Source organism: Choloepus didactylus, chromosome 12 (assembly GCF_015220235.1).
Source record: "Choloepus didactylus isolate mChoDid1 chromosome 12, mChoDid1.pri, whole genome shotgun sequence".
NCBI lineage: Eukaryota > Metazoa > Chordata > Mammalia > Pilosa > Megalonychidae > Choloepus > Choloepus didactylus.
In genome coordinates this window covers 11,497,992-11,519,886 of record NC_051318.1, presented here as the reverse complement: position 1 = coordinate 11,519,886, position 21,895 = coordinate 11,497,992, and the positions used below count along the sequence as shown (strand labels likewise).

Here is a 21,895-nt window from a genome sequence, read left to right as displayed (position 1 = left end):
CCCTGGGAATTTCCTCCCAAACCATAAGTCCATTAGGCTGTTTATTCTTTCAACAATTAACCATTTAACCTCTTGTTTTCATACCTGATTGACAAAAGGCTTGTTTCCAGCCATATGAAGACTTGCATATATGGTCATATTCTATGAATATTTACAAAATTAAATTTTTTCCCCCCCTTTTCCTACTGATGTTAAGTGTTAACTCAAATATCATCAAGAAACACTTAGGAAAGTTTGACAGAATGAGAATGACTACTTGTGGTAGAACACATTATATTTGTTTCATCATCACACATAAATGACATCCATTTTTTTACATTTATGTTTGTGTGAATTATGTATCATCTTATCTAACTTGACATGGCTATAATAGAAAAGATGAACAATAAAAGGAAAATTTAAACAAACACTTACCATAAATGATGGTAGAAACTTTTATTTCCTTCAAGCTACAGAATAACATTTCTCTTCTTCCACCAGAATAATAATATAGGCTAGGATTATCAACACTTTCAATAAATAACAGTCTCTGCAGCTATTGTTTTTAATAACAATTTATATTTATTTGATTCATAATTAAATGTAAATTCTTACTTTAAATAATTTTGTTTATTGTTCAATAATTATTGTGGTCCCAGAAAAGAACATTTCAGTGAGAACTCTGCTGCTGCTAACAATATGAAGGTATAATCTCATAGGAAATTTTGGGTTTGTCTCTTAAATTCTTACTAATAGAACTAAACATATATATATATATATATAAATTGACATGTTGTGCTATGAATGTACATGAATTTTCTTTGTTAATTTTGTTAACAAATTTCTTTTTTGTTAACACATTTCTTTGTTAATTTTGGTTTGACTTCTTTATTTTTGACTTGACTATTTGGGGTGGGGTATTTTTAGTTCCCTTCGTAAATGAAGATGACATTTTTTCACTTATTTGCTTTATAGGCCAACACGATGGACCACTGCCCAGACAGCATGCTGGATTATTGCCAGAATCGCTTATCTGGGCATATATTGTCCAGCTGAGTTCTGCATTGCGTACCATTCATACAGCAGGTTTGGCATGCCGGGTTATGGACCCAACGAAGATTCTGATAACTGGCAAAACGAGGTACTAACATTTTGAGTTTTGGTTTCTTTTATTTAGCATCTAACCTATGACAGTTTAATAAACAAAACACGGGGACGATTTGTTTTAATTCTGTCTTTTCATATACCCTCTCCAGGTATATGACTTCAGTTTGTGTGTAAGTTTTTTAAGAAAATGTTGAGTTTTTAATAAAATGCCAATCTTGGTAAGAGTTGAGGAAGGTATGTATGGTTAGGTTATAGGAATATACAAGTAATACCAATACAACTTTTGCAGGTAGAGCAGTGCTTCTCAAATTAGCATGGATTAGAATCCCCTGGAGGCATTAGTAAACATAGATTGCTGTACTCTATCCCCAGGGGTCCTCTTTCTGTAAGGCTGGCATCTGTCCAGGAGTTTGCATCTGACAAGTTTCCAGGTGCTGCTGCTGCTGCTGGTTGGTTTCCATGCTTTGAGAACCACTGATTTGGAATTAAATTATAGAACTTGACTTCACATGAATGAAGTTGCTGTAATTTTGAGAATTGTCTTGGGCAGCATAGCCATAGAGCTCGAGATCTGGTACCTGGTTACCTAGGTTCATATTGTTGATCTAGTTACTATATGTGACCTTGAGCAAGTTACTTTGCTGTTTCAGCAACCTTATGAGACAGATACTATTATTATCTCCATCTGCCTCACTTAGATAGTACCCCTCTCATAAGGTCATTGAGAGGATTAAATAGTTAATACATGTAAAATGCTTAGAACAGTGCCTGGTGTATCTTCACTAAGTGTTAGAAAGCTAACTAGTTCTCTTTCATGAATAATTAATAAAGAAGCAGCTGGGTGTGGTGAAAAGAGGCCTGGCCTAGCAGTCAGAATCTGAGTTGGATAGTCCTGTCTTCATCAGTTACTGACTTTTGCAACCTTAGGTATATCACTTAACATTTCTGAACCTTAATTTGCTCATTTCTAAACGGTGGTTGAATGGTGGGGGTTCTTTGGGGTTGGGGCTTCAGGTTAGATGAGATAAAATTCTAAGATGCTTTCTAATAGTATAGGAAATTGTAGATTTCTGTTAGTCTATAATAAAACATCTAATTTTAATCCATTTTCTTTAAATTCTCTGATCCTTAAAGGTTGCGAGTAAATTGTGTTGGCATTTCTGATGTTTTAACCTTTGATAACAGTCAGAATAATAATCCCTTGGCATTGATGGCTCAATACCAGGTAAGTAAGAATTAGCATGGATACTTACTTAAAGCTTGCTTTTTTGTAAAGACAAATTTTGTTAATTTAAAAAAAGCAGTTTATGTAGATTTCAATTTATTCTGGGGGTGGTTTCTGTACAGGCTTTGAAACTCTACTTCCTTACTACTGTGATGTATGTAGTGTAGAGCCCTTATAGTTCGGAACATACAGAATTCATGACTGTCAATGACCCTAGCCATTCAAACTGAAGAAATATTTATGCAATTAGGAAATTTTTCCTCAGCAGAGATTAAAATGAATTAGTCAGCTGAATGGATTATATGAATATATTTTACTTCCCCCTTCCCACTCCTTTAATGTGTTAAAAGCACACTTATTTTTACTTTTAGAACTTTTGTTACAATATCAATCATATAGTTTTAGTGAGATTTTCGAAAGAATGTTAGTGGATTGCCATTTTCTAAGTCATTTTTTTCTTTTGTTTCAAAGCCTATCCCTTCCTGTATCAGAATTTGATTACAGTTTGATTTCATTTTAATAGTATTGATTTAGACCATTATGTACTTGGCTATTTTTTTCTCGTTTCTTGAGTAATATGATATGATAAGGTGTAGTTGGTAATGGTAGGTCTTTTTGTGTAAGAAGTTTTTTTATGTACTTGGCTATTTTTTTCTCGTTTCTTGAGTAATATGATATGATAAGGTGTAGTTGGTAATGGTAGGTCTTTTTGTGTAAGAAGTTTTTTTATGTGCTTGGCTATTTTTTTCTCATTTCTTGAGTAATATGATATGATAAGGTGTAGTTGGTAATGGTAGGTCTTTTTGTGTTGTTTTTTTCTTTGAAAATTAATCAAGCAGCCTTGTTTTAAGGCAGAATCTTACAATCACACGGAGAAACATGGGGGAAAACACCTTATCTTCCCATTGCTCTTCTCTTTTCAATTTCTTTTGTTTCAAGCTTTTGACAGGGATGTTGGTTCACTTTCCATGAGATGAAATTTGGGAACAAAAAGGAAAGAAAGGGCAGAATGTGAAGTAAAGTCTAGGTGGTGTTTAGTTTTCTCCACTTTTGCTGTGGAGTCACAGAAAGAGCATTCATTCGCTGAGACTTGGCCCCATCGCGTGCAGTTCGGTGCAGAATCGCGCAGACTCTTCCGCTCATCCTCTCCCTCCGCTGTGCTCCCCTTGCGTTGCCGCGGCCAGGCCGGCGTGGCGGAGAGCACCATCTGGTGGGCAGTGCGGGGAAGACGCGGGCCCCTTCTATGTTGCCGGCAGCAGCAGCTTCTGCCCAGGGGCTCTGTTCTTTCTTTTCTAGGGTGCTTGTTTCTTAGCTACTTTGTTTCTTACATATGGGTATTATACTTGGTGCCTAACTAATTGGCTCTGGTTAATTTTTCCTCATAATCTTTGTGCTTCCAAACTGACTAGCAATCTTCATATATCCTGTAAAATAACATCAGATTTTTGAAAGAAAATCAGACATTATTTGGAACCAGTACCATCAACCTCTATTGCAAATGCCTGGAAGCCCCGGGTCCCTATTACAGAAAACAGAACAAAGCCTACTCCTTACAGTTATCTCTTCATTTTTCTCTAAATAGGAATAGGATTGCATTTTTTAAAATTACTAGTGTAAAATGAGACAGGTTTGATTTTTTTTTTCTATGCGTGTCACACCGGTATTATTGTCCACTTTTTCTTTGCAAATATACAGTATTTCAGTTATATTATTTTTCTTCATAAGAAAAATACTCCCTGAATTCCACACTGACTTTTAAAAAAGCCTTTGGGGCAATGGATTTATAAGTGGAGAACTGCTTTCATTCATAAACTCAAGTGACCTTAACCAGCTATCACTGCTCCTTTAATTTTTGGCAATAAAGGTTATATCGGGTGTTCTTTCTTTTCTTTCCTTCTCCTCCCCCCCTTCTCTCTTTCTCTTTTCCTTTCTTATATATATGTGTGGAAGATTTTTCATAAAGTTTATAGTGAAGTGTAGGAGAGAATTAAAGATAGTCCCAGAAAGGGGGAGTGTGATTTTACAGAAAAAGAAGGTATGTGAGAAAGGAGTACATTGTTTCTTGTAGTCTATTTTTCATAGTCTGTTTCAGACACGTGAATAGAGACTGACTTTCAGTAAAATGGACATAAGTAGAGCCGTAGATAGAATCAGAGAAAGAAATCAAGAATTGTGAAAACCAGGAAGAAACTGAAAATGAATTGGGGGGAAAACCTCCAGAATTCAACAAATGGGGGGAAAATCCAGATGGAGGTAAGAAGCAAAATAACAAATGGAACATTATTTAGCTGGGAAATAAGGAAAGGAGAGTTGTTGAGCTTTCATGATGTTAAACTCTTAATTAAGCAGGACTCTTATTAAAAAAAATCAGTTCTAATATAATTGGGATAATGTTACATGTATACTGGTATCTCTGCCTTGAGTCAGCTTTAGAGAGGTGATAAGATGTACTGAAAATCAGATGTTCTTATTTTTTAAACCCATCTAGTCCTTCAGCTATCTTGGACCTTTGTTTTCCTGTCTTATCATGGAAGTGATGGAATGTTCTTGGTGGGAGGCTTAGTACAGCCTCCAATCAGGGTGGAGCCAAATTGTGAAAATGTTACAGTTTTAGGGGTTGGGGGCCTGTGTGCTGGTACATGCTGCTAAAATACTTGATAAATAATGATGACCTTCAGTTTGCTTTGCTGACAACATTGGATTGCAGTGCATGTAGAAATTTGTGTTTTCACATTTGCATGCACTGATTTCTCTTGACCAAAATTTTCTATGGTTTTGTTAATATGACTTGGAACGTTTCACTTGCTCCTAAGAGCGACTGAGGGGAACCCTTCCTGAGGCTTGTAGCCGTGCCCTCCAGAGAGCAGAGACTGGCGATGCTCAGGGTGCTCCCTCCATGCCCACTCCCTCCTGCCATCTGGGCCCCTAACTTGGACCACTAGGGGAGTTTTAGCAAGTTTCCCTGACAAGAATCCTTGGCATCTCTTGTCCTGATAGGCTCAAAGTCGTCTGTTTATCTAACCAGTTTTCCTTCTGATTATACAAGCACACATTCAGAGTGTCCAATTCACAAATGCCAGATTAGGATAAATATTTAAATATGAGCTTTTTAATGTTGTTATTTAATATGAAGTTTGCCCTAGGTCTTATTATTTGTGTATAGTGTTGTGAAGGCTCACTATATAGTGGTACTATTTCATTAGCGATTACCTTGAAATGCTCCCCACTTCCCAGATGTGTCAGTATCAAACATTCCAATAAACCAGTGGTTCTCAACCTGGCTGAAAATCACAGTCTCTTGTGGGAGCACCAGGAAACACCAGTGCCCAGATCCTCCCCCACAGAAATGACACCAGCATCGGGAGTGGGGGCATGGCCAGTGGGCAGCATTTAAGCTTCTCAGGTGATTTTAATGCACAGCTTCATTTGAAAACTCCTTATACTAACCCAATACTCAATAAGTGCATGTTTCCAATAATTCTGATAAGATCTGAGTTTGAAGATTTTCTGCAGTGTTCTATAGAAATTACTTGTAATTAATCTAGAGCAACTGTGGCCTACAGTTTACTTCAGTTCAACCAGCTGTCTTTTGAAACTCCTAACAAAGGAAAAGCCTCAAATGGTAAATATTTAAAAAAATAAGTAAAGCTAGGAAACAAGATGGCTCTAAGTGTGAGTAAAAATAGTCTTTTTGGAAACAAAGACAGATGGGATGTCACTGAAATTTGCAGTTTTTTGATTTTACAGAGAAAACACTTTAAAGTCAGGTAGTGCTGACGGTATGTTTTTAATGGGATGACTTCAGATAATTCTTCAAACTCCCACTATATTCTGGGAGCCATGGAAAATGAGAAAAGTGTGTATCTTAAATCACAGTGAACATAGTAAAGCAAATCTATAGCAACTGACTTCAAATTTCTTTTAATAGTAAAGAATATCTGCTTTATTATCATTTTTAAAGCTTTTAAAAGCAGCACTTGTGTAGTTCATGTGTGAATTGCTTAGAGTAAGGTTTGACGTGTGGCCCTAGAACTACCTTCATCAAAATTACCTTGGTGCTCTAAAAATGTTGGGCCCATTCTCAAACCTACTGAATGAGAATCCCTAGCAGAGGAGCTCAGAAACTTGTATTTTTAATAAGCTTCCCCAGGTGATTCTGATGAGTACCAATATTTGATTACCCTTCTCTGAGATCTACAGCTTATTTGCAAAGATGCTTTTTTTCCATGTATGCGGTAATGTCAGTATATTAAATGTGTACCCATGAAATAAAATTAAAAGTTGTATTTATTCTTTCATGTCAGCAAGCAGATCTGATATCATTAGGAAAAGTTGTGTTGGCTTTGGCTTGCAACTCTTTGGCAGGAATTCAGCGAGAGAATTTACAGAAAGCCATGGAACTGGTGACAATCAACTACTCTTCTGACCTGAAGAATCTGATTTTGTAAGTTTTAAAATATGATAAAATTCATATTATGATCGTAGGACATAGGTCAGCTTTTCTGCTTTAAGCTTGGATATTGCTTATTTTCATAAGGAGCCTTTTAATAGTGATTCTAACTAAGTTCCCACTACTTAAAACCAGGCAAAACACAATTAAAAATTTTGATGTCTTCATTTTTATTGATAAGTAGATATTTCTTGGGAATAAATACATAAATCAGCATGTTTAAATTAGTTTTTGATGTTTTAAACATTTGGTCCAAGGGCATCCTCTTGAACTGCTTGGTATAATGTGGTATCCACTAGCCATCTGTGCCCTTTTACATTTAAATTAGTTAAAATTAAATCAGGTTAAAAATTCAGTTCTTCAGTTGCATTAGTTATATTTGTAGCTAGTGGCTACTATATTGGACAATGTAGACATATAACAGTCCCATCATCTCAGAAAGTTCTGTCGGACTGTGCTTTTCTGAGGGTGATCTGTCATAAATAAAACATAGACGCAATCCACTTACATACTCTGTGGCCCAAATACCCATTCCAGAGAGCATGTCCCTAGAGGACCCTAAGCCTCTAATTATCATAAGACTCTGGGGGAATCCATGAGTACAGGTTTGAAATAAATTTAGCTGAAGAGAAACCCGCTGTGGACTGTTGTTACCACAGGAGGACTTCTCCCTAAGATACAGCCTACCCTGGGGAAATCCAGAGTGTGGACAGCCATCACCCTTACTATAATTAGGAGGTATTCTAGAGAAGAGATGCTAGGCAGTCTCTTTTGAGTTATTCCTATTATATTTTAGAAGGAATTAGAAGTTGTTGAGCCTTATCAATAGTTTCTTATAACTTCCATCTGTCCCTCTTATCTTTCTTTGTAGCCCTGACTGATCCAGTTTCTTTTTGGACAGCCCTGGGGGGTATAGTATTAGGGGATGGGGGTGAGGGCGGAGCTGCCCACTTGTGTGTTGTCACACTGACATAAGTGTACTGCTTGTAATGGATTACTGGAAGCCAGTGGTTGGCTGGTTCCTGTTAATAATCAAATAAGAGTATTTATCTTTTAAATGAAAATATTTGTTTCATGTTTTATCATAGTAGTGATTCCTAACATATCTAGGATGTCTGAAACAATCTCAGGTTATACTCTCTAATTTTCCTTTTTGAAAAAGTGCAGGTAGAAGACATAAATGTAACAACTTGGCCATATGATAATAATGATTGAAACTGGGTGATGGGTGGGTACATGGGTCCATTGTGCTAGTCTTTCTACTTTCATGTATGCTTGAAATTTTCCTTAATAAAAAGGGAATAAACAAAAATATTTTAATAATAAACTAAGAACTAAAATTTATGAAGCTTGACTTGAATTAATTCACTTAATTCTTCCAGTAACCCTGTAAATTAGGAAAGATTATTGGCTCCATTCTAGAAATGACAAAACTGAGGCATGAGAGGTAATTTGTCAAAGTCAAATAGCCTGTAATAACTTTAAGTATGAGTAGTTAGATATAAACACGTCAGTAGAGATGACTAGTTAAGACAGATTATCCGCATGAGTATACCTGCTTATTCATTTATTCAACAAAAGAATGCTAGATGCTGAGGCTACTTTGAACAAGGTGAAAAAAATTCTCTATCTTCTGGAGCTTCAAGCCTAAGGGGGAGCAAGAGTTGGTAAACATGTAAACATTTAAGATATTTTCAGACAGTGATAAAGTTGAAGAAACTGAAACAGAATAATAGCGTGTGAAAGAGCGGGAGACCACTTCAATGAGATGATCACGGAGTGGCTTCCCTATCAGCATAAGCAATAATGGGTTTTTGAAAGTTGTGAAGATTGAGAATCTTTGTTTTCTGGCAGGTAGCCCTTTGAGACATTCAATATTTTCTGCCTTAGTTACAAAGACAGGATACTGTAAAAATAATATTAAAAAGAAGAAATCAAACTGGTCTCTGCTGATTGTGAAAAAGAAGAGACATGTTTACAGTTTCTTCATTGGTTTTTAAAATTTTCCAGGGAAAGGAAATATAATTATGCTTTAAAAATGAAAATATATTTTAAGAAAAAGTTTTCTAACTAGTGTACACTAAAATGATGATGGCAGCAATAGCTGTGGGTTCATGGGTTAATTTGTTTTTAAAATTGCATGTTTGGCATTCAAGTGACTCTTCTTTATTTTGGTTAGGTATCTGTTGACTGACCAAAACCGGATGCGAAGTGTAAATGACATCATGCCTATGATTGGTGCTCGATTTTATACCCAATTGGATGCTGCTCAAATGAGAAATGATGTCATAGAGGAAGACCTGGCAAAGGTAACAGGTGTTGCTAGCAGAGTATATAGAGACTTAAATCTGTGTGTACACTATGAAACATAGTAAGTGTTGTGCTGAATACAATGTTATGATTAACAGATGGGTTGCAGATATTTTTGTCCGAAATGCACGTTCAGTATTTTAATCTCTTATGTCCTCTGGGTATTATTTTCTTCTTTTCTTTCATGGCTTTGCTACAGTCATGTGATAAAATCTTCATTTTTCATGTGCATTTCTTTAATAATTCCTATAAATGCTTTTAATGGTCTTGAGTAGTACTATTGAATGAGATGGACAAATTGTATTTAAAAGTATAAATGAAAGATGGGATTATTACGATTCATTGCTTAAAGGAAATATTGGTACAGGATACCAGTTTTTGTATACCTTTATATTTGGTTAGCTGGAACATTAACATTCTCTTTCTTTTTAAACTGTTTTATAGGAAGTTCAAAATGGAAGACTGTTTAGGCTTCTAGCAAAATTGGGAACAATCAATGAGAGGCCGGAGTAAGGATTCAAAGTATTTTACATGTTTTCAATCAAGGGCACTATTTTGCATAACAAGAATGAGTATTCCTTCTTACTGGTGTTATTTGAAAAAGAAAAATTCTTACGTGAAGTGACCTGAAGATGATTGTTAGCCATTAGGGTGCTAACCTAGGTGCCATTGTCCTTACGGATTTCACACACATACAAGGAATATACTGTGTCAGAAATCACTAGTTTCTTTTGCATGTGGGGCACGGCACATTTGATGACTAAAGCTACCTCTACGCTGTCCCCTTTTTGAAGCCTGGTTGAAACAGTTTAACTTGGACAGTTTAGAGACTTGAACAGTCTAACATGCCTCTTCTATGAAAGTACATTTTTTTTATAGCTGTTATCTCAGTGCTGTTGAACACGCATTACCATCTTAAACTGTTTAGTTCTGCCACATTTGTAAGTTAAAGTGATCGTGTCTTCAAGAGCCGTGAGCAGAGCTGATGTTTGTGTCCCCCCACTGCTGAGGACGGGAGGAACAGGACTGCACTGCTGTGGCTGTCCTATAAGTTACTTTTCAGGAAGGCTTATAAATGCCATTGCCTGAGGGATATCTTGGACCATGACAGTCAAGTCCACTTGCCTGTCTTTAAAGCCAAAAGACTCAATTAGGATTTTCCCTCATCATTTTTCCAAGTGAAGAGAACATTATATGTTGAACCAACTTGTAAAAACGTTTTTGCCTCTTTCTTCTAGTATTTATCTCTTTATTTAAAAATACATGCCTAAGTGCTGTTTTTGAACTTTTTTCATTTAATCCAGTTAATGACTTTTACCTTTCATACACCTTTCCCTCACCATAAGCATACACGCATTCTCTCTCCTCCACCCTCCCTCCCACTTAACCTGTGAATTTTGAGTTAAATCTGTATTTATTGTTGACAATATTATGATGAGGTAAAGTTTCCTCATAGCTGAACCACATAGTAAATCTTGATTATATTTCCTTTCTTTTTGTATAGTTTTGGGTTTTGTTTTCCTCAAGTTAATTGCCTTATGTAAAAAACTAAGGAAATGAAAAAATATTTAGCAGCGATTCATTTCAGACTCTGCCAGAGTTACAAAAACCTTTCAGTATGGCCCAAAATAGGTAACCTACCAGTTCCTTCTTTTTTTTCCCACTTAGAGAAATTGCCCCTGGAGCATGTGTCCTTGGGCTCCTACTTGGCTGGTTGCGCTCTGAGCCGGCCCCCACTCATGCTCTAGAACCGGAGCTTCCCTTCACTAGTCTCCTGGGAATTCTCATTGTCTCTCCCTTTGTGTTGGATACCCTGTTGCTCGCTTTTTCCCCTTGGTTTACTCTTTTGATTTAATGGAGCACATCCTCCTGTAGCTTCCTGAGAAAGGTGAGTCTTTTGAGTCCTTGCAAGTCTGAATTTATTTTTATTGTATCATCACATTTTATTCATAGTATGACTAGAAATAAAAATTTCGATTGTTCTCAGAAAATTCTTTGTATTAATTAAACTGAAACTTTTTTTTTAATAGGAAAAAAATATGTAGTGAAAAAAAACCCTCACTTTCATACTCATACTTGTCATCCTCAGACTGCCCAGTGCCCTGACCTATCCTAATTTATTGGCTTCTTATGTATCCTTCCAGAATTACAGATACAACTTTATATAATCTCATTTCCCCCCTTTTTAATATATATAAAGAATTTAAACCATATGTGGTGTTCTTAACAGTGAATCTTGGAAATCTTTCTATTTAGGTATATGTAGTATATACCTAATTATATGTTTCTAAGTAGTTTACAAATATTACCTAATTTAATGCTCACAACAACCTTGAGATATAGGAACTTTTATTATTCCCATTTAACAGAGAGAGAAAAATAGAGGCATAGATAGGTTAAATAATTTTCCCAAGGCCACATAGCTAGTAGGTGTATGATCCAGGATTCGAATCCAGATGGTACGGTTCCGGCTCCAAGCTCTTAACCACTGTGGGTGCTGGCCGTGCAGTAGTGGTTCGGCCCATGGATGTGCTGTAATTTATTTTTCTATCGATGGAGCATGGGGGTGATTTTCAGTCTTTTACTGGTATAGACAATGCTGTGGGGACTGACTTCTGCATACGTACTTCATGTGTGCCCAAATAGCTCCTTGGTTGGGACTGTACAGTAGAGTCAGACGGCTGGTGCAGAAGAGTTTGCACAGGCGCGAGGCTGCCACAGTAGCAGGGCAGCGTTAGGGTTGGATTGTTGTCAGCCCAATGCATGAGCAAGTCAATCTCAGTCCATTTTTATTTTGTATTTACTGTTTTAATGAGCATGGTTGAATATATTTTTTATGCCTTTGGTCTATTTCTGTTTCCTTTTCTGTATGTTTATATCTGTGCCCGTTTTTATTTTTCACTTGGGTTGTCTGCCTTTCTCGTTACTGTGTAGAAGAAGCTAGAGAGATTCACCCTGTGTGATGATGGTTTTTCAGTTTGTCATTTTGTTTTGACTCTACTTAATTTTTTCCCATGCAGATTATTTCTGTATGTAGTCTAATTGATCAAACTTCTCTTATACTTCTGGATTTTGAATCATAGCAAGTTAGAAAAGCCTTCTCCACTCAAGAGTTAAGAAGGAGTTTTCCTCTGGCTGCTTCTAGAATGTTTATGGTTTCATTTTTTTTATATCAAAATTCTTTGTAAATTTGGAATTTATACAAGATGTGGGGTGTGAATCCCAACTTTTTTTTTTTTTTTTTCTCCTCCAGGAGACCACCCAGTAGCCCAGATGGTACTTAGGAATAGTCTAGCTTTTCACCACTGGTTTGAGGTAGCACCTCTTTCACGCTGTGTTAATTATTGATGCTTTAAACTCTACTAGTGTTCTCCCCCATCTCTGTCCTTCTGTGTTGTCTTTGTTTTCTTGCAACTGTTTGCTTTTCTGTATAAATTCTAGAATCAGTTTTAGTTTAAAAAAAAGCCCAGTAAGCCCGATGATATTTATATTAGGAAAACAACATGTTTATTGATAAATTTAGAATTTGCATTTTTAGCTGTTGCATTATCTTAACCAAAAACCTGGTATGTCGTTCTGTTTGCTCACATCGTATTCTTCAGTAGTGTTTAAATTCTTCGTGTAGTTATAACTCGCTAAGTTTGTTTGTAGACACGTTTCTTGTTGCTATTATAAATGGGATTCTCCTGCCACTTCTTACTGCTTGTTATTGCTGTCCCTGAAAAGTGCTGATTTCTGTAAATTTTGTACCCTGATATCTTGTTGTTTGGATAGTTTTTCAGTAGATTCTCGTGGGTTTCCCAGGTATGTAGTCAATATCATCTGTAAGTACTGATAGTTACATTTCCTCCTTTCTAATTTCTGTACTTTTAATTCTTCTTGAGTGATCATGTTAGCTACCATCTCCAGTACATACATAGGAGTGACTACAGTTTCGGTCAGGATTGAAAGCGTTGCTCCATTGTCTTTTGACTTTCAGATTGATTCAAAGCCAATTTCTCTACAAATCCCCCTGTTCCCCCCCCAAGCTTTTAAAAAGGATCTTTATCACTGGTGTTTTGAAATTCACAATGATGTACCTTGGTGTGGGTATTTGATTTGTTTTGATGAATCAACAGGTAGGCCCTTTTAACCTTAGAAATTTAAGTCCTTTGGTTCTGAGAAATGATCTTTATTATTTCTTTGAAAATTTATTTTCTCTTTTTCTGGAAATCCCATTGGTCAGATATTAGTTCTTTGGGGTTGATTTTTCTAGTTTTCTCTTCTATTTCCTCTCTCTTGTCTTTTTGTTCTATTTTCTAGGCGATTTTTTCAACTCTATTTTTCTAAAATTAAAGTTTTCTAATCCTCCTTTGAATTTTAAAATTTCTGCTCTCATATTTTTAAATTCCAAGAACTGTTCAAGTCTCTGATTGTTTCTGTTTTATAGCATCCAATTCTTGTTTCTCTAAAGCTGTCAATTGTAGCTTTTGGGGTTTTTTTGTTTTGTCTTGTTTTTAAGTTTTGTTCTATTTCCTGCGATATCTCATAGGAAACAAGTTTGCTTTATTTCATTTTGTTTTCTTTTCTCTTCAAAAGATTTCTGCTCCTTGGCTGTCTGTTCATATTAAGAACAAGGTTTTAAAAAGCTGCCAGGAAGCTCTGTGTGGGCCAGGGTTTGTAGAATGTTGAACTGTGCTGTATAATAAAACAGTGCTGTTACTTATTATAAAGTGGTGTTACATTGTTACATGTGAATTTTGTTTGTTTTTGGTAGACTCCCAAATGTTGCATTTCTCTGGGGGAGGTCAGCATCCCTAAAGGAATCTTCCAACTTGCTGTGGTATGAGCCTCACTGCAGGGTTTGGGGAGCCAAGCGCCAGGAACGGGTTTACTGAATAGTGACTCCCCACCCCCCTTCCCTCCTCCCCTGCTGGCTCTGCCATTCCTGAGGCCAGGGCTCCTCCGACTCACCCTTTCTGGAGAGTAAACCTCAGATTGCTGCTAAGCAGGTGGGGGTGAGGTGTGGGTTATCTGCTTGTTGTTTATGAAGCCTGTATGTCAGCTTTGCTGCTCTCAGCTCAGTCCAGACTTGCACCTTCAGCGCCTGATGATTTGGGTTTCTGAGCCTCTCCAGTTGGTCTTGTTTCTTGTTGGCTCCTCCCTTTCCATGCCCCCTGTAGTATTAGGTTTCAGGATTTTTTGGGTCTGCTAAGCATACCACTTTACCCATCTGCTTTCCATCTTCCAAATTTTGTGACCTTTTTTCTGTCTGTTATTGTTCCTTCCTCTGATCCCTTTGTCTCCGTGTATTTATACCCTTTTTAAAACACATACTGTCAATTTAGTGGAATTTTGAAAAGGAGCACAGAGATAAATCGGTGTGTTTACTCTGCATTTTAATTAAAAGTCTCTTTTGCAAAGTACATACATGATTGTGTTGGAAACATATGGTGGGTTTCCCCCATAGTTCTTAGAATAAAGACCCAATTTTTTAACACGATCTAAGCCTGCATGGTCTGGTCTCTACCTACTTCTCATCCTTGCGTCAGAAGATCTTTTTTTTTTTTTTTTTTTTTTAATTTTTAAAAATTTTTCTCTCCTCTCTATCATACCTTCTCTTGCTCTCTCCTTGCCATCCTTACCTTCCTCCTCTCGCCTTCCCCTTGTATTCTCTTTTCCTCCTTTTCTCTTCCAACTCCATTCAGCCACACTGACCATTCTTAAGTTTCTAGACAGATGCTGATGACTAAGAGGTGAGCTTCCTCTGAGAAAAGCATCCATTTTCTTTGGAACACTTTCCTTGCCTTCCCAAATGAATTCCTGTTTCTAGTCTATACCATATGTCTTTTTCTTAAGAGCACTCAGGTGTGCAATTATAACTTTCTTTGATTATATGAATAATACCTGTTTTCCCTGCTCAACTGTAAGTTCCAAAGGACACTGAAAACTAACTGTGGTTGTCTGGTCATTTCTCCAGTTGTTTGCAGCTTGCTTTCGGATGGAATGGTAGGAAACCAAAGTCTACCTCTTTTTTTGTTTCCTAAACAATTGTCAACTTTATTCTCCTCAGTAAAATGGAGCACACTTCTCATCATCTAGCTCTGCTCTGTCACCTAAGGCTGAGGAAAGGAAAAGGATCTTTGCTTTCAACCTGTGTCTAAAGACATTGAAAAACTTTTTTTTCCTTCCCCATTTTATCTAATGGTTGGGGCTGAAATAGAGGAGGCAGTATAAAATAGGGACTCATAAAGGTCGCTTGCCCTTGAAGATTGAGAGTTAAAATAGGGAATTCATACACTTTCATGTCAGTGAAATGAGGAAAAGAAATCCATAGGCAATCTGGGCATAACAAAATGTGAAAAAAAAATTGTTTTAGCTTCCCTGTTACTATTGAAGGATTTAAAAATAAAAGAAAGCTACTACACACACGCACACCCTAATTTCTTATTTATTGGGGAAAAATTGAACTGGGTTTGACTCTGAAGAATTAACATGTGGCCGTGTGGCATACGATATGGTTTAATAATGTAAAATATTCACTTCCCCTAGGTTTCAGAAGGATCCTACGTGGTCAGAGACTGGAGACCGTTATCTGTTGAAACTCTTTAGGGATCATCTCTTTCATCAGGTGACAGAAGCGGGTGCTCCCTGGATTGACCTTAGTCATATCATTTCTTGTCTTAACAAGGTAATTTGTATCTGGATATTTCAGATCCAATTCGTCGAGTTTACGTCTTTTACGGTTACTAGAAGACTTAAGGACTCAGGATATATTCTTACTCTAGCTTACAAAGACATTTTATTAATAATTATTAGTTGCTCCTAGTTAATAACATTTTATAGAACAGGAGAATTTTTTAATACACAAATAATTGCAGAATTTTTTATTGTAAATCTTTTTATTGTGATAAAATGCCACAAAATGACCCCCCCCCCCCCACAATGCTATACCTTATTTGCATGTTATTTTGGTATACCAAATAAACAATGACTGGGAAAATCAGAAAAAATTTTGTGCTTTTGAAAAATTAAATTCCTGTGTTCTAATTAATTGTGAGTCATGTTGAATGTCCTGTGTGTTATCAATTCATATAATTAATTACAGGTTTGCTAATCAAGTATTATAATAATAAAAGAAGTACATTACTGGAAAAATCAGTAGTCCTAGCTGTTACAAATGTGACATTAGGTGATTTGATGAACTAACTAGATGGAGACATGTCATATATTTGTTTGAGTGCACGATGAGCTTTGTGTAATTGAAAGACCTGTAAGAGATACAGTTTACAGTGGAGGGAAGGAACAAATATTCCTGATGAGTTACTTGGAATTATAGACCTTAGAACCGGTCTGCAGGAGGTAAATCCTAGAAGTCAGAGGTAAATTCTAGTAATTCAATGGATGTACCATTGAACTAACCCAATATGATTTATTTATACACACACACACACATTTCCCCTTTACTTCCCTTAAGGGGAAGACATTTTTTCTTCAGAGCAATGAGTAGAGAATAATTCTACCAGATCTTGGAACATAATAATATGAAAGTGCCAGTAATTAAAAATATGTAGAACTAGTATAAATACTGCAAAGTAGGTCCTATAGAATAAATTGTGGACCGATATTTAAGTGAAGATGATTTAATGAATATTAGGATAATTAAAATATGACGAAAATACTATTTCATATCATAAAATAACTAGTAGTAAATAAATTCTATTCCAAATCTGAAAATGTGACAAATTTCTGAAGTTGGAAACAATATAATAATTTGAAAGGAAAGGATGTTCATATTGATTTTATAAAAGTCAAAATTTTACATAAACTTACTTTGTTGTATATGATGGCAAAAAATATTTGGGCAAAATGGTTTGAATGTTTAAGCCCTCAAAATTAGTTGTAAACGTATTTTAATGAATTACTTAATGAGAAAGAAGGGAAAATGTATGTTGATAACTAACAAAACAAAAATAAAGTGAAAGCCATAACAAGACATTTGATGAACTAAGGATAAGTATTTATGCTTTATAAAGACCTTATTAAAATATTACTGCCAAATCCTGATAGATAAGTGGGCAAAGATCATAAACTGGTATTCACACATAAGTAAATGTTTGCTAACACTAGTTAATAAAAAATGCAGATTAGAATCACAAAGCACTGTTTTGATTCTGGGGTTGCTGGTAAATTGGTACAACTTATAAATCAGTGGTATTGTAATTGATGCTCTTTGTGAAAGCAATTTGGATCTATGTATTAAGTTTAAAAATCATGCATACTTTCTGATTTATCATTTATATTTTTAAGGATTCTCCTAAGGAAGTAATACTATTGAAGCAAAACTTAACTAGATAAATACGTTTGTTGCACTGTAATTAATGATATCAAAAAATGAGAAAATATTGGGGGACTAATTAAATTATGGAGTGTCAACTGAATGGAATATAATGCAAACTAAGTGTTAAGCATGGAGGATAGGTATATCTGAGTTGAAAACTTCATACTGATTAGAGACGTAAGATATTTATGGATACCTGGAAGGGAATGTGGCAAAAAATTTTTTTTCATCTGTCATTGTTGGAAATGTTCTAAAGTAGATAAATAGATTCTCTTCTGCATGGTATGAACTTCCTGTTTTGTGTATCTGTTTCAGCTAGATGCTGGTGTGCCAGAAAAAATAAGCCTCATTTCCAGAGATGAGAAGAGTGTACTTGTAGTGACTTACAGTGACTTAAAGCGCTGCTTCGAAAATACTTTTCAAGAACTAATTGCAGCTGCAAATGGTCAGTTGTAGTATTTGCTTAAAAAGCACGCAGGACCTTGCTAAGGAACTTAACCAATAGCAGATTGCACTACAGCTGAACTGTTTTCATCATCTCATTTCACACTTGGGAAACAAACAGGAGATGAGCGAAGCTGCTTGCACTTCAGTCAGGTACACTGTTACTTGAAAGGAAGAATGTTTCACTTCTCCTAGAGCTCTGGCTGCCATTGGAGGCTATATTCTGTGAAGAATTTATTTTAGATTAAGGAACACCATCAGGTGAATGATGTTCCTGCTTTTATTTTTTCCACTTGTATATGCACTAATTTTAATTTTTTAAAGACTTTTTTTGAGATCTTTGAACTTTTGCCACATTGTATACTTATTAAGGAAAACTATTTGCAAGGACATTTTTGGGAAACAATGCTGGGCAGCATTTTTGTCACCGAGGGCTGCAGAATTTGCTCTTTTGGGGATGGGTTGCCCTGAATAACATAATGGACCAGGTAAATAATTTTCATAGAAATACAGTACAGTGCATAATTCTTGTGAGAGTATTTGTATGCAAGCTCTGTATGCCACCCACTGTTAGCTCAAATTGAGATTTTTGTTTTGTTTTGTTTTTAAGAGCACACAAAGAGAAATATCAGTGAATTGTTGGGCGTGAATTCCCCTAATAGTTGATTTAAATCATTTCTGCGTAAGGACTGGATAAGCCGTAACCAAAGGAGCACGTAATAGCTCTTTGCTCCAAATTCAGCCAAACCTTTAAAAAAAAAAAAAAGTATGTTTCCCTGCTAGTCAGATGCATTTACATTTATGCAATTTTTTAAATAGAAAAAGAAAAAATCCTAAGAAATTGTGTTAAAAGCCTGAAGTTCAGGAGTATATTACTTTAGGTTATCTACAGTTTGCTTTTTTTGTATAAAGTTCTGTTCTTTAAACCACAGCTTTATTATGGTACTTTACACTGGACACAGATACAAAAGACACTGTTGAGAAGATTAACTAAACACAGCAGTGGTCTGGCATCAAGAGCTTTCTGAAGTTTTGACAGTCTGAATCTGGAGGGATAACAATCTGCTGTGCCTTTGCAGTCACTGCTTAGCCCAAAGTAAGAGTACTTTTGATAATAACTCACTATGTGGGATATTCCTGAATAAGTCAATCTCAAAGGTTTGCGATTTTCCTCCTCTTAACTTTCTTAATATTTGGACATGCAATTGTCGCCAAACTTGGGTATTCGTGGAATTTATAGTTAATGAAATACCTATACTTTGATACTGAAGACTGCCAAATACGTAGGAATTTTCTTTCTTAAAAATCAGTTATGGAGACTATATATCCTTTCCCAGCACTGAATGTTTTACTAGCACTGGGTGCTCACCATGCAACTATGAAGAAAATGTGGATACTCAAAAAAAGGTCAGGACAGACTTCCGAGCATTTGCAAATGATGTCACTGTCTTCAATTTTAATAATTATACATATTTGTAGTTTTCAGAGAAGTTTTTAATATTTCTCTGTCTACTTTTTATAAGCTTTAAAATGATTTTCTCTGCCTTGAGATTTGCATCAAGATAAAGCCCCTCTCTTCACCTGAAAGCTTTGAAGACGAGATGTGTTCTACACCTTTTAAGACGTGTGGTTGAGGCCATGTTTCGCAGCATCAGTTATTGAGTTAAAAAGAAAATCAATTACTGCATTTGATCTGGATGGATTTTAAAAGAACATAATGTTCAATATTCAAAGGATAATTAACATTTGCCACCATAATGTTCTTTTTTTCTGTAAAAGGAACGAGAACTTGGAGACATTAACATGCGAAAGTCTTTTATCATTAGCTCATGTACTTGAGGAAGAGCAGCTGTCTTTTTATATGTTTTTTGACAAATCATATTGTAATTCTTTTGTACAAAAAAGAACTACTTGTATTCTAGAAGAACTATGAAATGCTTAATTTATAAGCGGGCTGGAGATTTTTTCCAATATTGTTTTCTTTGAAAATGAAAGGGGATCATCTATTTTAGTTTCAGGGTTTGGGAACTTTTTGAAAATTTGATTTGTGGACCAATGTTTTGGGAAAGCTAAGGAAGGGCAGGGGTAAAATATTAGGGCTTGAATTTCTCATTCTGTATAGACCAGCAAACTTCCCTCTGCAAGGCAAGTTCAAATCACAAACCCAAGAATGTTTGCATTGTAAATGCTAGTTTGCTTCAGCCCCTCGTAACCTCAGGACTTGCTCTGAATATAAAAGGTAGACAGCTGATATGTTTTCATGAGTAAATATTGTCAGCCAGAAAACAGTTGGTGTCAGGTAATGCATATTTTTTTAGCTTTGTTTTATATTTATTTTTCACTTGGTTTTTATTGGGAATGGTTTTCAAAAGAACTCTCAATTCTGCTTAGGTGTTTTTTGGGGGAGCCCTCTTTTCCATAGTGTAATTCCGTTTTAAGAGGTTGTCTGAAATTTGAGTCTGTTTAATTCATAGGAAGAGTTTAATATCTGAGAACAGTCAAATTAAGGTTATAAACTTCCCATACCTTCCTGTTAGGACAGATGAAAGCACAGAAGGGACAACCCTTGAAATCATGTAACGTTGGTCATTTCAATGTTTTGTACCTATTTTAAATTCTGTTAGTGTATTTACTTCATTGTAAATATTTTTGAGGGTACCTTTGTATTTGCTTTTGACCTTGGTTCTGTGATTTGGATGTCAACTCCTTCCCTAAAAAGCACCAGTATGTTAAGTTCTAATGTCATGATCCCAATATGTGTTATTCATCTTTAATCCTGTTTTCAGTCTTATGTGTACAGCAGTATTTTTAATAAAGAATTACAGAAATAAATTTGTCTCTTTTGCACCAGTTAATATAATAAAATGATGCTTGACTTGGAATATACAAGCTTGACTTGGAATATACATTCTTTAAATTGGAATTTAAAAGATTGTGTATTTCCTACATGTTTGGGAGGAATTTTCTATCTTTGGATGAAATGGTAGCAGGTTTATTCATTAAAATACTGTTAAAGATAGGCAGGTATTACATGTGATACACTCTAGTAAATGGAGATAAAATAGCTTTCTTGTTTCCATCTCCTGTGCTCTGAATGGCCTTAACAAATATTTGTTAAATGCTACTGTGTCCTTGGATCTGTGCTCTGCACTAAGAAAACAGACACAAGGTCTTATTATTTACAGTATGTGTGGTTAGTCCCAAATGTTACTATGGAATAGCTGGTTACAGTGTGGTTGAGGAGAGAAGTCCTGCTTATGCGAAAGGATAAGCTATGAATGATAGCTAGTCTCTGATTTGGGACCCAGTTAATTTGCCTTGTAGGTAAAACCTACCCCTCTAAATCTTTCAGAAACTTATTTCAGGTTATAAGGATTCAGAATATAATGATAGATAAAGATAATAGGGCAGAAAGTTAACATATGTTGAATCTAGGTAGTGAGTGTGCATTGTGCGTTTTTTTTTCCTTTATGTTTGAAATCTCCCAATAAGTTGGAAAAAATATAATACAGTTTAGAAAGTGGTAAGTGGCTTGGGCATAGATGAAATAAAGGAGGAAAGATTGTCTCCAGTTTAGGAATTTAGAGAAGGGAGAGGAGTTCAGAGGGCTTTGTATACAATAAGGGTCTCTTAAAAACTCCATGGGTTAGGATGAGAATTGAAATATCATTCTAGGATCGTGGGGAAGAAGGGAGACTAGTCTTGCCTAGAATGGAGGGTATCTTACGTTTAAATTTCTTAGGAGCACACATTAAAATACTGTTAAAGATAGGCCGGTATTACATGTGATACATTCTGGTAAATGGAGATAAAATAGCTTTCTTATTTCCTTCTCCTGTGCTCTGAATGGTCTGAAACAGCCAATTGTTTCCTCCATTTTTAGCAAGTGCAAAATTGGGGTCACATCTGTAATACCCCTCATCTATATAAATTGTTGGGGAAAATTTTTTAAAAAGAGGATTTTTAAAGTCCATGTCTTTAAAATGTATTAGAATATGGAACGGTGGTAAGAAACCAGCTGTCTGGAACAAGACTGAGTTCAAATACTGGCTCCGCCACT

The 21,895-nt window shown here is 35.8% G+C and overlaps 1 protein-coding gene across 2 annotated transcripts in view; it reads left to right on the top strand.

The window, feature by feature from the left end:
• PAN3 (poly(A) specific ribonuclease subunit PAN3) overlaps positions 1-20,667 on the top strand; it is a 148,216-nt gene extending 127,549 nt beyond the window's left edge. For both annotated transcript variants that reach the window (XM_037800464.1, XM_037800463.1), the window contains exons 13-19: positions 955-1,120; positions 2,221-2,311; positions 6,616-6,755; positions 8,941-9,070; positions 9,516-9,580; positions 15,603-15,741; positions 17,707-20,667. In XM_037800464.1, coding sequence (XP_037656392.1) covers positions 955-1,120; positions 2,221-2,311; positions 6,616-6,755; positions 8,941-9,070; positions 9,516-9,580; positions 15,603-15,741; positions 17,707-17,847 — 872 coding nt within the window. In that variant the 3' untranslated portion in view covers positions 17,848-20,667. The remainder of the gene's footprint in view (positions 1-954; positions 1,121-2,220; positions 2,312-6,615; positions 6,756-8,940; positions 9,071-9,515; positions 9,581-15,602; positions 15,742-17,706) is intronic.
• The last annotated feature ends 1,228 nt before the right edge of the window (positions 20,668-21,895 follow it).